The following is a 13768-nucleotide window of genomic DNA, read 5'->3' as shown; positions in this document are numbered from 1 at the left end:
TTTCTAATTAATGAATTCACAACTTTTAATTCTTACCAAAATTATAGATTTGTTGGGCTTGGCTTGAGTAGAAGGTTTATATGATTATATTTACATTAAGACATTTGAAATTATGATTAAAAATAAAATAAAATATAATTCTTTTAGAAATAATTTAAATTTTTATAATTTAAAATTTTTATTATCAAAATTGAAAATTTAAAAAACTGAATAATAGTAATCATATTAAAATAATAATATGAAATAAATCTTTAGAAGATCTTTTTGAAATAATCTTTAGTAGATTTTTTTTAATTGTAAAAAATTGTTTTGAAGGGTCCATGAATGCTTGATAATATATAAACAACAGTCAAAATTGGCAGCTTTCTTTCCCTTGCGGCTTTGATTTGTTATTGGAAGGTCCACGATTGCCTAAAATAAAAAGTACTCAAATGTGAAATTTATTGGAAGTTCCAAGATTTTGAGTTGGCTAACCATAAATTGATGCTGTTTAAAATTGAAAAAAATACAGAAACCAAGAATTAATTTAACGGTCATATTATTCAACCCTAAAATTTGTCTCCTACTAAAGCAATCTCATGCCCTTTCTCCAATGATTCAATTCATGAAGTTTGATTTTATGTGTTTTGATATTTTTTAAATTGATTATTTTCATTTTTATTGTTGATTATACATTTAATATAAATATTTAATTTAAAATGTATTAGATTTTTTATTTATAAAATTGATTGTTCACTAAATTTATCAAAACAAAAATAAAATCATCACCTTGAGAAATTGATAAAAGTCTGATTTTATATCTTTTTACATGGAATCCCACAATTCGGTCTTAAGTCCAAGGGATCTGTAAATAAAGGAAAAACGATAAGAGTCTATTGTTTCTGGGCATAGCTGTGTTTCAAAAGCTGATACCGGATTATCTATTCCATAGGTCATTATCAAAGGCAGAGCTCCTTTACTTTTCCAGAGATGGATCTTATTTTAGATCAAATATAGAACCCCAGATGCAGAGCTCCTTATCATTCGAAATCAATTTTCATCCATCAAATCAGATGGTTTTATTTCGCTAAAATGCTCAAATAGTACTAAGTACATCATAAAAATACTCAGAATACATATGCTAGTTTCTCTGAGTAACTAAAAATTTCAGATATCGTACTCCACTACTAATCCTATCTAATGAAGATAGCTGTCTCACCTTATTCAAGATTTAGAATCCAGATTCCAGACAGTATCAAGTGAGGATAAACATACAAGTAAATCTCCTACAATCACACTATGCTGTGGCAGACGAGTTTTTTCAGTTACAAAACGAATCCTCTCTTCAAATGTAAACAATGACGAGACCTCCTTATCTGAAGGAACTTTGAATTTCTTCCAAAGTTCTCCCTTTTGTCTCAGGAACCCATATAATCACAAATGCAATAGTGAGAGCACATATTATCATGTAAATGGTAAACGTTCCTGTTGAAAGTGGAGAAGATCCAGGTGAGATGGAGACAATATAAAAACATAATAAAAAACTTGTAATATCTATCCAATGAGGTTTGGTGGTATATACACGAGCGCGCACACACACACTGATACACAGAGTAGGAGAAGGCCAAACCTCCGCTGCTCCAATTCAAAAGCAAGTTTGCAGTCATCGTAACCACAAAGGACAGTAACCAATTGGAAAGAGTTGCCACGCTTCCAGCGAGTCCCTTAATATTGATTGGAAGAATCTGCAATCACATATCAAGTGTATCAAGAGCCATTGATCATGGTTATCCTTTTTACATGTAAAGGGAGTAATAGATCAGCATGCAGGAGTTTCAAAGCATGTCCTAGTAGGACACCGAATGATAGCATCTTTCAAAATGCAAGATGATAAAATAGTTCCAGGTGATTTGATATACAAGGTTGTGTGCGAACTTGTAAATAGATCTAGAATTATGGTTTATGGAAGGTTCTATACATCACAAGCAAAAGACTAGCACCAAGCTATGGTACTGCCACAGCAGGGGCACATCACCATAAGACGTAAGCTGCAGTCAAGCATTGTCCTTGAATTTCTGGAGTGAAAGTGACCAGGCTTTTTTATACAGACGAGTAACTGAAGTTCAACAGTACATTGCAGCTTTGCAATGAACTTGGCATTCAAAAAGCAGCTTCAGCTTCAACTTATCCAAAGCAGTGAAGATGAAGTAAATATTAGAAATTGGGGCAACTCCAAATTAAAGGTGATGTTATTAACAGTTCAATAGGACAACTGCCGTGGATATAATTCATACTAACTGTTGGTATATATCCACAACTTCAATTGGGCTGACAACAGCAGGAAAATGATTGAGGCGTGTGCATTTGATCAACTAACCCAAATGAAATTTGTATAAGCCAAAAATTCCTGAACTCTGTAAACAGATATTTCTATTTATTGACCAACATATACAATTTACATATTATTAATAAAATAATTGGTTATTATTTCTACCGTAATTTTTAGGTAAACAAATTGAACCAAAACCCAAAATTCCACAAAAAATAATTGCATTTCATCAGTTTTGCTTAAAATTTTAATAAAATGCTCCCACAGTCAAATTTGCAGGAAAATTTTGAAGCTACAAAGCAAATTGAAATTGCTATGGTATGGATATTGAATGGTAATAAAATAGTGATACCTCAGACATTATAATCCAAGGAATGGGTCCCATGCCCAAAGAGAAGGTAACTACCATCCCCTGCAAGAAAGAGTGGATTAGACAGCGCATGAAAAAAAGTTTAGCAAAAAAATATTCAAACACAAATCACCAGATAATGCCCCAGAAACCACATACCACAACTCCAACTACTGATAAGATCCCCAAAATTTTATATAAACTAGACTCATCTGATACAAAGTCCTGGATCAATCAACCAAGTAGAAGAAATAGGAAATTAGGCTATTAATCTTCCATTTGAGTATTGTGATTGCTGAGAAAACTGTTCATGAGAAGACTCACTGTGTGCACGTGTACTTACCTGCACAAAGAATGATGCTGCAACCAATAGGAGGCTGAGAGTCATCCCAGTAGAGGAAACCTGTGGGGAAACCAAAGAAAGCATAACCCTTTTCTCTACCTTGAAGTGGAAAATAATAAGCCACAAATACAAATAGTTTTATGTTGACTCACAATAAGAAGAAGCCTGCGGCCTGCCTTATCAACTAACCAAGTAGTTACGCCAGTAGCAATGACCTGAAAAGAGCATAGATTGTGTTTAAATTACAAGTCATACTATATAAAACTTATCAAAAACATACAATAATTCACAGTGCACTAAGGAGTGAGGGCATAATCATTTTGCAAGTTTCCCCAAGTTTTACCTGAATGGCACCAAGCCCAAATGTAGCTGCATTACTATTGCTAATGCCTGACCAAATATAAGGCAGTTAATTAAACATAGGTACTACTATACTAGCTGAGAGGATTGAAATATCAAATATAAGTAGTAGAAGCCCAGGGCTAACAAGGCACAGAATGTAGGTTTATTAGAAAATGGACCTCTGAATTAATTTAGAGGTAACACATCAGAATATCAGATAGATACTCCAATATAATATCTTTCAACAACCATGGATCTGTATGCTCCTAATAGAATGGCAAACAGAGTTCTAAAAAGCCCCTGAGAATGACAATTTATTAGGGGAAGAAGTCTACGAGGAAATAATGAAGGAACAGTCCCACTTTTTAAGTTTACAATTGGCATGGAGAAATCATTAAACTACCAGTGATGGATTCCAATGTTTCTGAGGCAAGAACTTGACAAAATGTATGAGAGTACAAACAACATAAAGCTTACCAGCAGTTCCAAAAATGGTGCTGGAATAGAACAGAACACCATTAATGCCACTAGTTTGTTGCAGGACAAGTAATCCAATCCCGATCTGCAGGATGTTGATAAATATACACATTAGGCTCATTACATAAAAGTTTGAGACAACAATATAGTCCTTATGGAAACTAAAAATGTTGTATATACGAGTATATTTCAAAAGCCTCTGACCCACATTGCTTAGAAATAGACTTTTCCTTTGATTTATTAGTAAGCTCTTATTATTGGGCTACTAAATAGCTAGTGAGAGGAGCTAGGCCTGGGCTCACAAGCATGGGGTTGGACTGGAAATCCTATTTCAGTACAAATTGGTAGATTTGCCCTCTCCCTGTGCGTGAGAAACTTGAATGCTAAAATTGAAACAAATATTATAGATTGAGGGTCAAATTGATGAGTAGAAGTTTTGACTAGATTTGAAAATGCAAACAATGATTTGGATCCTTTTAAACATCAGACCTAAATATTACCATTAGAGGAAGCCAATATCTTCTTCGTTTGAGTTCTGCAAACCGGATTGTAGTTCTTTTGCTTGTTGAAGCTACAGCCCTCTACAAAATTGCAAGGTTAAAGATAAAATCATCAAAGATGTGACCCAATATGGTGATTAGAAGGAAAAGTATTAAAAAAAATGAAGCAGCACCTTTAAGCTTAGAGAGAGCATTTCAACTCCATTCCATTACCTTAATTTCATTCACTTCAAGTGAAATATCCATATCAAACCCCCTAAGCACTTGCAAAGAAGCTTCAAAATCTTCTGTCATACCCATTTTTGCCTAAATTTTGGTTTTGAGAGAATGGGTTGCATCAACAAATCATAACAATAAATCATAGGTCCAAATAGGAGCATATCTCATAAAGCTTACCAGCCACCGGGGAGATTCCGGAATAAAAAACAGACCAGGTATCAAGACTGTACAAGGTAATATTCCTGCAGAAGAATTTGGGCCAAGTTCTAACATCTGAAAATCTCAACATTTACAATCATTTATTGAATTACATTAAAATCACATGTTTGTAAAATTCCTTCTCTTCTTTAACATAATGAGGGCCTAAATTGTATACAAGACTTTCAGACTCTCAGGGAAAAAAAAAAGAGTTGAATCCCATTGGTTCAACTCCCATCGGTTACCAATACATGCTATACACATGGGCTTTCACATGTCTAACAGTGTATTTTCATTCGGCATTGAGGAAGAAAGAATATTGTTGCACTAAAATATTCGCATGGCGCATCACATCTAAATTCTTTTTCAAGAGCTCAAAGAAAATACAAGCCAAGTTGACTGACCATCTGCCTTGATCTAAAAAAACTAACTCTGAATCATATCTTGCAAAATTGAGTGGGAAAATTTTTAAGGAAATACAATTAAACACGGACCAAGCTCTAAAACTTCAAAAATCAAACTCCTGTTTTGTAAAGCAACCCTAATTTCTAACACTTGCCGCATAAACTTGAACACCTTCTCATTTCAGACCATTTTTCTTTAAGAAAAGTCCAGAATCATCCACAAGAGAAGTACTTGGACCAAAAAAGTTATGTGAGACACGAGACTTTTAACTAATGACATGGCCCATCGGAGAGAATCTCCTAAGAATTACCCAAAACAGCAAGTATTCTCCATTGAACAAAAAGTCCAAGCAGATAAGCCAACATGATTCCAACTGTGACAGAGAGCTACATAGCAAAATATATGGAATTTAATCAGCTTGGAAAGTGATAAAATTCAGTTATCCAGTAGTAAGAATACTACTATTTGTAATAATAATGAGCCTAGAGACACAACTAACCTGATTCACTGAACCCAAAGCCCCTCTCAAGTTCTGAGGTGCTATTTCTGCTATATATATGGGCACCTAAAGATGATGAACAAGACTGATATTGTAAGCGTTCCAATGGCAAGCATTTACAAACTAGAATGACCAAAATCAACTCCAAAATTACCGTGTATGAGATAATTCCTACACCAAAACCTTCCAACAACCTTCCCATGTAGAGAAAAGAAGCATCCTACATAACCGGTTTGTGTCAGCATTTTACAGGAGCCTAACACTCTGTTTTGGATAAATCATGAAAAGGAAAGAAAAATAATAGAGGGAAAATTTTCCATCTTTTTATCCTTTGTTTTTCATCCTTGCGTGCTGATAAAGAAGGGAACTTTTTTAATTTTCCATTCTTAACTTTATTGTTCATTCCTCAAAAAAACATATTGTACATTTACTCTTTTATGTCTTATTTTCTTTTCGAAATGGAGGAAAAATATTCAAAGAAAATATTGCATATTTTCCTTTTTTTCTTTCCACTATTTTTCCTTCCTTATCTATCTAAACCAGCTGTAAAATCTGTATAGAATTGCGTCACTGGAACTCACTCTAGCAAAAGAAATAACAAGCCACCCAATTATATTAGGAATAGCAGCGATCATTAAAGACTGCAATTAACAGAAAAAGGCATAATTTAGTAATCCAAAATTCCAAAGAAAAAAAAAAGGAAAATAAAGATTATATATAAGTTGTAGCTCATACGTACCCCTTTTCTTCCTATATACTCAGCAATCTGACCGCTAGCTATGGCCCCAACCATAGCACCCACATTGGATAGCGAACCAAATAAAGAGAACTAACCCAATAAATAGCATTAGAAACTAAAAAGAATCAAACCAAACTAGAATTAGTAGTGAGAAATAGAAATACACACCTCTGAGACAGAAAGTCCAAGATCGTCGGTGATTGCAGTTTGAGTTGGAGACGAATAGCCGTTCTGCAAAGAACGTAAAAGCATTGACCAAAGAGAAAACAAAACAAGTTTCAGAACCTCCAAATAAGAACAAATCATGACTTTAGAGAGCTTGAGCTGTTGCTTCTCAAACACATGAAGCATAAAGCTACTCACATGAAGATATTAGGTACCAACCAAAATCCAAAATTAGAAATTGAGAGATAAGTAGCGTACGGTGAATCCGAACTGTATAGGACCCAAAGCGACGATCAGGACACAAGCCACAACAGAGATGGAGCTATCTCGAATGACCTGAGAAGAGTCCATCATGCTGGATTGCCCTGAGCCCATTCGGTACCAACTTCCTGTGTGTAGAAACGGTTTCCGTAAATCCCCCATGGCATCTTCAGTGAAACTCATTCTTTGTAATTATTATCTAGCTCAGTTGTAATGGTTTCCGAGTGCATGAGGAAATGTCTAAGAGACGAAAGGACACGGAACATAAGAAGACCATAATAACTGTAGTAGTAGGTAAGAAAGTCCGGTGAGAAGAGCAGACGAGAAAGACCACAATAACTCGCGAATCGGTAACGCTGTATCCAAAAGTTAAATAGAAGTTTAACATGTTTAAATTATAATAAACAGAGATAGATTATAACGAGATTTAATTGTATATTTTTAAAAATATAGGAATTATTTATTAATTATATTAAAACTTTAATTATATATTTTTAAAAATATAGGAATTATTTATTAATTATATTAAAATTTAAATATTTAAATATAATTTATTAATTTAAAAAATTTTGAATGAATTGATTATAGAAAAATTTAAATATTAAATTTTAAAAATATAAAATTTAATTTATTAATTATATTAAAATTTAAAAATTAAAATTTAATCCATTTTAAAAAAATTAAAAAAAATAAAATTTATTATTTATTTATTTTATTTTAATAAATTGCTGGTTACTGTTTATTGTTGGCGTGTCAGAATTGAGCAATTAGCACATGTGCGTATTGTACTTGTACTGCGTGTTTGTATGCATCAGTTTCGCAACAATAAAAAAACTTCCGTTACCCGACTTTCAAAGCTCTGGTCAATTACAAGTGATGTCTGTTGAGATTGAGGAATGAGTTTTAATTATTTTTACATAAAATTAAAAAATATAATTAAAATAATAAATCACATGTAAAGTATATATATATACAAAGAAACTAATAAATCACATGTTATATCATTAAAGAATAATTTTAAATTTAATATTCTTTTTAATATATATTATATAAATAATATAAAATTAAATGGTCTATTGGCTTCCCTTCTATTACATATTGTATGATCCTAGTATTTTCAAATTCTGTCAACTCTGATGGAGATAAGAAGATTAGAATGAGCTATCTTTGGCGGCTGCTATTCTCCTATAGTTGATCTAGGTTTTATGTTGAGTGACTTTCAATCACCAACAAATGAGTAGAACTCTGGTCATTATTTTCTTACGGTTTGTTTTTCGTTGTTTTTAAGTGTTTTTCTCTCCTATCCGTTTGGTTTGTCTCTGCTTTTAGTTTATAATTTCATCAGTCTTCTCCCTTAACTCGATTGAAATAACAAAATATGAGAGATATACTTTTAGATGAATCTTTATTCTTTATTATGTTGATTAGCCTTAGAGGCTCTTTTGATGGTTCTCATTTTGCCGAATTTTCTTACTTTCTTCTAAATTTGATGTTTTGATCAAGTTTTAAAGTTTGGATGTTATATTTTTGAGAGTTTAGCCTCATTTGTATAGGGGTTACTTTCTTCTAAATTTTGTGTTTTGATCAAGTTTTAAAGTTTAAATGTTATCTTTTTGAGAGTTTGGCCTCATTTGTATAGGGGTTAAATTTGGTGTTTTAATCAAGTTTTTGAGTTTGAATGTTATCTTTTTGAGAGTTTGGCCTCATTTATATAGGGGTTACTTTTTTCTAAATTTAATATTTTAATCAAGTTTTTGAGTTTGAATGTTATCTTTAGTTTGACCTCATTTATATAGGGATTTATTGTTGAATGTTGGCCGCTAAAATTTTTGTGTTTGGCGTGCCCCTCAACGACTAATGTTTTGATGATGCTGCAAGAAGCTCCTCCAAATTATTCTGTTAGGATGAGAGTTCTATGGGGTTTGTTTATGGGTTAGGCAATATATATGAGTTTATAGTTTATTTTTTAGGGTTTATAGCATTTTTTTAATTATTTGGACTTTAGCCCAAACTCTTAATAAAATCTCTTTTAACTTAAAAAAAAAAATTAAAATGTGTTGTACTGGACTTTGGACTTTTTCTGTTTCAAAATGTTGTCTGTAATATATATTTTTGATTTCAGTTTTGGTATAGTTCTTGCTAAAAATTAGAATTAAAATCATACGTTCAATTCTTTCATTTTTAGGAATTATATTTAGAAACAAATTTTGATACGGTTTCGGTGCAATTTTAGACAATTTCGATACGATTTTTGTTCGATTCAAATTCTTATTTTGATTTTTTTAACTTCAATTTTAACTTTAATTTCAATTCAAATTTATAATGGTGGTCCCTATGTGATTCGATACTCTCACATTTTTCTTTTTCTTAAATCTAATTTCTTCTTTTCCCTTTCCCATGGAAGACGATCTATGTCAATTGACTATCTAAGCAGTTTATCCCGTCAAAAGTCGGATAGCCAAAAGCAATGATCGTCCTGTGTTTGAAGGATTCGGCAATCCTCGAATAATTAATGCATTGAAAAATTTGGTTACTAGTTACAAACCGGACATTTTATTTTTAATGGAAACAAAAACTCTTAGTTTTCGTATGAAATTTTTTCATAATTTTTTACATTTTGATGGTTGCTTCTCAATCAATAGACAATGATTGAAAGGAGGCTTTTCGCTAATGTGGAAGAGTCATTTGTCTGTTTCTGTGGTTGACTTTTCTTTAAATTTTATGGAATGTAATATTGAATGTGTTGTCCCTTGAAGCAACCCAAGATGGGGGTGAATTGGGTTTATAAAAAAAATTAAGGCAAAAGAACAAATTAGAAGGCAATAGGGAAGAAGAAAATCAACACAAAAATTTATAGAGGTTCAGCTATCTCAAGCCTACGTCCTCTCCTCAAGGCTGTAACAGCCCGGACGTGAACCCCGGCACTGTTACCGTTCACGGCCCAGGGCTATTCCTCGCCTGGCTTGTGCCACCTCGGGCTTTCCACTGGCGTCGTGAACAGCTCTTAACATCCATTCACCCTCACGGGTTCCTGGCAGGATTTGTCCCCTTGGGTTCTTGCATCGAATACATCCTTCCCCAAGTGGATTTGGCCCAAATTTCCCTTTGGAAATTAGGTCGCTTCCCCCACTACTCGAACCCTTGACCTCCCACTTTAAGGGAATAGTCTGGTGAGAGTGAGTACCAGTTGTTCCAAGTGAGGGTGAATAGATGTTAAGAGCTGTTCACGACGCCAGTGGAAAGCCCGAGGTGGCACAGGCCAGGCGAGGGATAGCCCTGGGCCATGAACGGTAACAGTGCCGGGGTTCACATCCGGGCTGTTACATAAAAAGTCACCTTGAGAGTTCAACTCCATTATCAAATCTTCTTTGGGTGAAAGATTAAAACCCTTACAATCTTAGAGCAAGCCTTTGCTCTTTACAAATCTCTTTTTCACTTAAGAGCAATCATTTGCTCAATACCATACCCACTACAATAGAATCACTCAACAACCTTTACTCACTCTGTAAACCTAACCAATTACAACTCAAAACAAGCTTTCAAGAAATTAATGCTTTGGCTCAAGGTTTTGAGAGAGAGAATATGAAAAATGCTGTAATCTCAATAAATATTTGCTTAGATGGTTGTTGTAACCTTTTCATATCAAAAACTCATTGTATTTATAGTTCAGTCATAAATATGGCCGTTGGGAGTGCATTAAATGCAAATAGAGCCGTTTATGTGCAGAAATAACTGTTACACCGTGTTCAGAAAAACTCAGGTTCGACGGCCTAAGCTTAGAGTTCGGCGGCCGAACCATTTGAGGTGAAGAACATCACTCTTTAAAAAAGGACTTTCGACGGCCTAAAGTCATAGTTCGGCGGCCGAACTTGTGGGACTTTTGTAACGACCTGAAAATCGGACCGCTACCGGCGCTAGGATCCATATCGGCTTAAGGCCGCCGGGACTCGTAGCAAGCCAAACATTCATCCTGTGAACCTGTTTAATCCCATACATGATCAACTACATAAAAATTTAAACTTTTCTTTCCATTCAATCACCAAACTCAACCTGTGCAGGCACTATACATAAACATAATCATAAACATTAACCCCTCCTTGGAGTCTCATCATTGCTCCAATGGGGTGACATAACATGCATTGAGTTTGGTTTACATAAGCATCAAAAGATCATGTACTCCAAGGGATTAATAACATTACACTATAGTCAAGCACAACTCTAAACTTCCATAAATATTATTACATAACATTTCTATATCATACTTGTACATGACTGTACTCAACATAACATAACAACATTTATCATGTCCACACTAGCTATTACATGACCAATACTTCATTACTCTTGCTGACCTCCTGGTCTACCCTGTACCTGCAAACCTGGGAGTTAAGGGAGAGGGGTGAACTACTAGAGCCCAATGAGCAGAATAATAGAACATAGCATTTAAAACATATGATATCATGTAATGCATCACAGCACAAACATTTCACATCAAGGATGAACTTGTCACCACTTAGCCCTCTATACAGTCTAATTATGCCAGAGGCGTAGTGCAGGCACACCTGGACTTCCATAGCATAACATACATATCCAATCATGCCGGGGGCATAGTGCAGGCTCACCCGGACTTCCATAGTCTGTCATGTCATACCATATAAGGGCTAATGGATCATTCAACATTCATCCACATCAACAACATAATGTGCAATGCGACATATTCGTGAATTCTAATGCAACCACCCTAATATATCTCATGGCATTCATGATGCGTGAATCATGCTAAAACTTTCATTTAATTTCTCAATTTAAAACATTAAGTTTAGTTCCACTCACCTCTGGCTAGCTCTGACAAGACTCGAAAGCAGCTATCTCACTGTTGGGGTCCTCGGTTCCTCAGGTCCGAACCTACACAGGTGGACTCAAATGAGGGACCTAACAAACATGAATATGACTCTAAAATATTCTCCAAAAACCCCCTAAAACACCTCAAAACATCCATAGAAAACATGCAAAGGAAGGCTGAATAGGGCACTTTCGGCGGCAGGTTCGGCGGCCGAAAGTCCCTCCAGAGGCGAAAGTCATGCAGGTTCGGCGGCACCTTCGGCGGCCGAAAGTGCCATCCAAAGACGAAAGTCTATTTTTGGGGGCAGACTTCGGCAGCCGAAAGGCTTGCCTCACAGACAGGTTTGGCGGCCGAAAATCCTTTCGGCTGCCGAACTTGGTTTCTCTCAAAGGGCAGAAACTCAGCTCTTCACTGCACACTTTCCTCCCAAACCTTCCAATCAAGCATCCAACTCTCTCAAAGCATGCATACACACATACAACAACTCCTAGGGGTCTCAAACTATCCTAAACCCCAACTACAACACATCAAACATGCATATCCAACACACATTGTCCATATAATCACATAAAACCTAACAAAGCTCAACTAACCTAAACATGCATTTCTACCCCATGAATCAACTTAAAACTTACTTAAAATATAAAATGAGTTCAAGATCGGCTCTTACCTCTTGAAGATCGAGAGAGAGACGACCTAAACTTGGAGAACCAAGGAAAAGAGCTCTTGAGTCTTCCAAGCCTCAAAACTTGCTTAAATGCTCACAAATCTTCAAAACAAAGTGAAATCTCATGAAAATCATAAAAGATTTGTAGGAAGAGACTCAAAATCAGTGAGGGACGGCGGATAACTCACCTTGGCCGAAAATGGGGAGAAAAGCTCGCCCATTCGGACAAGGGGACCCTTTTTTAGGTGGCTGGCTAGGCCACTTTCAGGGGCCTAACGTGCTGTAACGACCCAAAAATCGGACCGCTACCGGCGCTAGGATCCGGGTCGACTTAAGGCCGCCGGGACCCGTAGCAAGCCTGACATAAAACCTGTAAACCTGTATAATCCCATACATGATCAACAACATGCATAAAAATTAAAACTTTTCTTTCCATGAACATCAACCAAACTCAACCTGTGCATAAACATTAACATAACATTGATCCCTCTGTGGGATCTCATCAGTGCCCCCAAATGGGTGACATAACATATATTGAGTTGGTTTACATAAACATCATAAAAATCTCTAAGATCATGTAATTAACAAGGGATAACAACAATCTATGGTCAAGCACACCTCTAACATCCATATACATCATCTCATTACATAACTATACTGATTAAGACATTACAATTTGATCATGTCCATTGCTAGCTATTACATAAGCATGACTTCTTTACTCTATCCGGACTCCCGCACTATACTGTACCTGCAAGCCTGGGGGTAAAGGGAGAGGGGTGAGCTAAAAGCCCAGTGAGTAGAGCTAGTAAAGCGCATTAACACTATGCTCAAATGGAATGCATCATAACACAAACAATTCACATAAGGGTTGGGTGAACTTGTCACCAATTAGTCCAAGCTAACATAGTGCCAGGCCGTAGCATGGGGTCCTGGTCTTCCTGTCATACATACATTACTTACCATTATTCCAGGGCCTCCTCTGGGCTCCTGGTCTTCGAGTCCACAATCGTGCCAGGCCGTAGAATGGGGTCCTGGTCTTTCATTTCCGTGCCAGGCCGTAGAATGGGGTCCTGGTCTTCCTGTCATGGACTAATTGGGTCATCCAACATTCACCCACATCAACAACACATGATGCAATGCGGCATATTCGTGAAACTAATGCAATCACCCTATTGCATAATCATGATGCATGAAACATGATAAAACATTTAATTTAAAAGATTAAGTTTAGTTCCACTCACCTCTGGCTGACTCTGACAACACCGAAGCAGCTGAACTCACTGCTGGGGTCCTCGGTTCCTCGGGTCCGAACCTACACGGGTGGACTCAAATGAGGGACCAAACATACTTGAATATAACTATAAACTACTCCTCAAAAACCCCCTAAAACATCATGAAAACATCACATAAAAACATGCAAGAAATGGCTGAACAGGGCACTTTCGGCGGC

At 35.7% G+C, this 13768-nt stretch overlaps 1 protein-coding gene across 3 annotated transcripts; it reads right to left on the bottom strand.

Annotated features, from left to right (window-relative positions):
* Nucleotides 1-1038: 1038 nt before the first annotated feature.
* Nucleotides 1039-7162, bottom strand: LOC110605899 (sugar transporter ERD6-like 6). 3 transcript variants are annotated; one of them, XM_021744578.2, is made up of 18 exons: nt 6803-7162; nt 6548-6610; nt 6380-6469; nt 6222-6281; nt 5795-5860; nt 5641-5706; nt 5452-5527; nt 4716-4780; nt 4533-4625; nt 4320-4400; nt 3820-3904; nt 3344-3390; nt 3153-3215; nt 3001-3060; nt 2817-2882; nt 2661-2720; nt 1562-1724; nt 1039-1464 (listed from the first exon to the last, which is right to left on the bottom strand). In XM_021744578.2, coding segments are annotated over exons 1-18 (1392 nt in total). In that variant the 5' UTR covers nt 6989-7162; the 3' UTR covers nt 1039-1462. The 3 variants fall into 3 exon arrangements, with proteins under 3 accessions (XP_021600270.1, XP_021600269.1, XP_021600271.1); XM_021744577.2 differs by having other exon boundaries at nt 1610-1724; nt 6803-7161; XM_021744579.2 differs by having other exon boundaries at nt 1610-1724; nt 6743-6881.
* Between the last annotated feature and the right edge of the window lie 6606 nt (nt 7163-13768).

The sequence above is a fragment of the Manihot esculenta genome, chromosome 18 (assembly GCF_001659605.2).
Source record: "Manihot esculenta cultivar AM560-2 chromosome 18, M.esculenta_v8, whole genome shotgun sequence".
NCBI lineage: Eukaryota > Viridiplantae > Streptophyta > Magnoliopsida > Malpighiales > Euphorbiaceae > Manihot > Manihot esculenta.
This window is presented reverse-complemented; position numbering and strand designations above follow the sequence as displayed.

Bases quoted from the DNA above. Each gene is read 5' to 3' on its own strand.
- LOC110605899 (XM_021744577.2), bottom strand. From the start codon at position 6,988: ATGAGTTTCACTGAAGATGCCATGGGGGATTTACGGAAACCGTTTCTA. The intron at 6,611-6,802 runs GTACGCTACTTA...CGTTCTTTGCAG, and splicing joins CTATACAGTTCGGATTCACC to AACGGCTATTCGTCTCCAAC. The intron at 5,528-5,640 runs GTTAGTTGTGTC...TTTGCTATGTAG, and splicing joins CTTTGGGTTCAGTGAATCAG to CTCTCTGTCACAGTTGGAAT.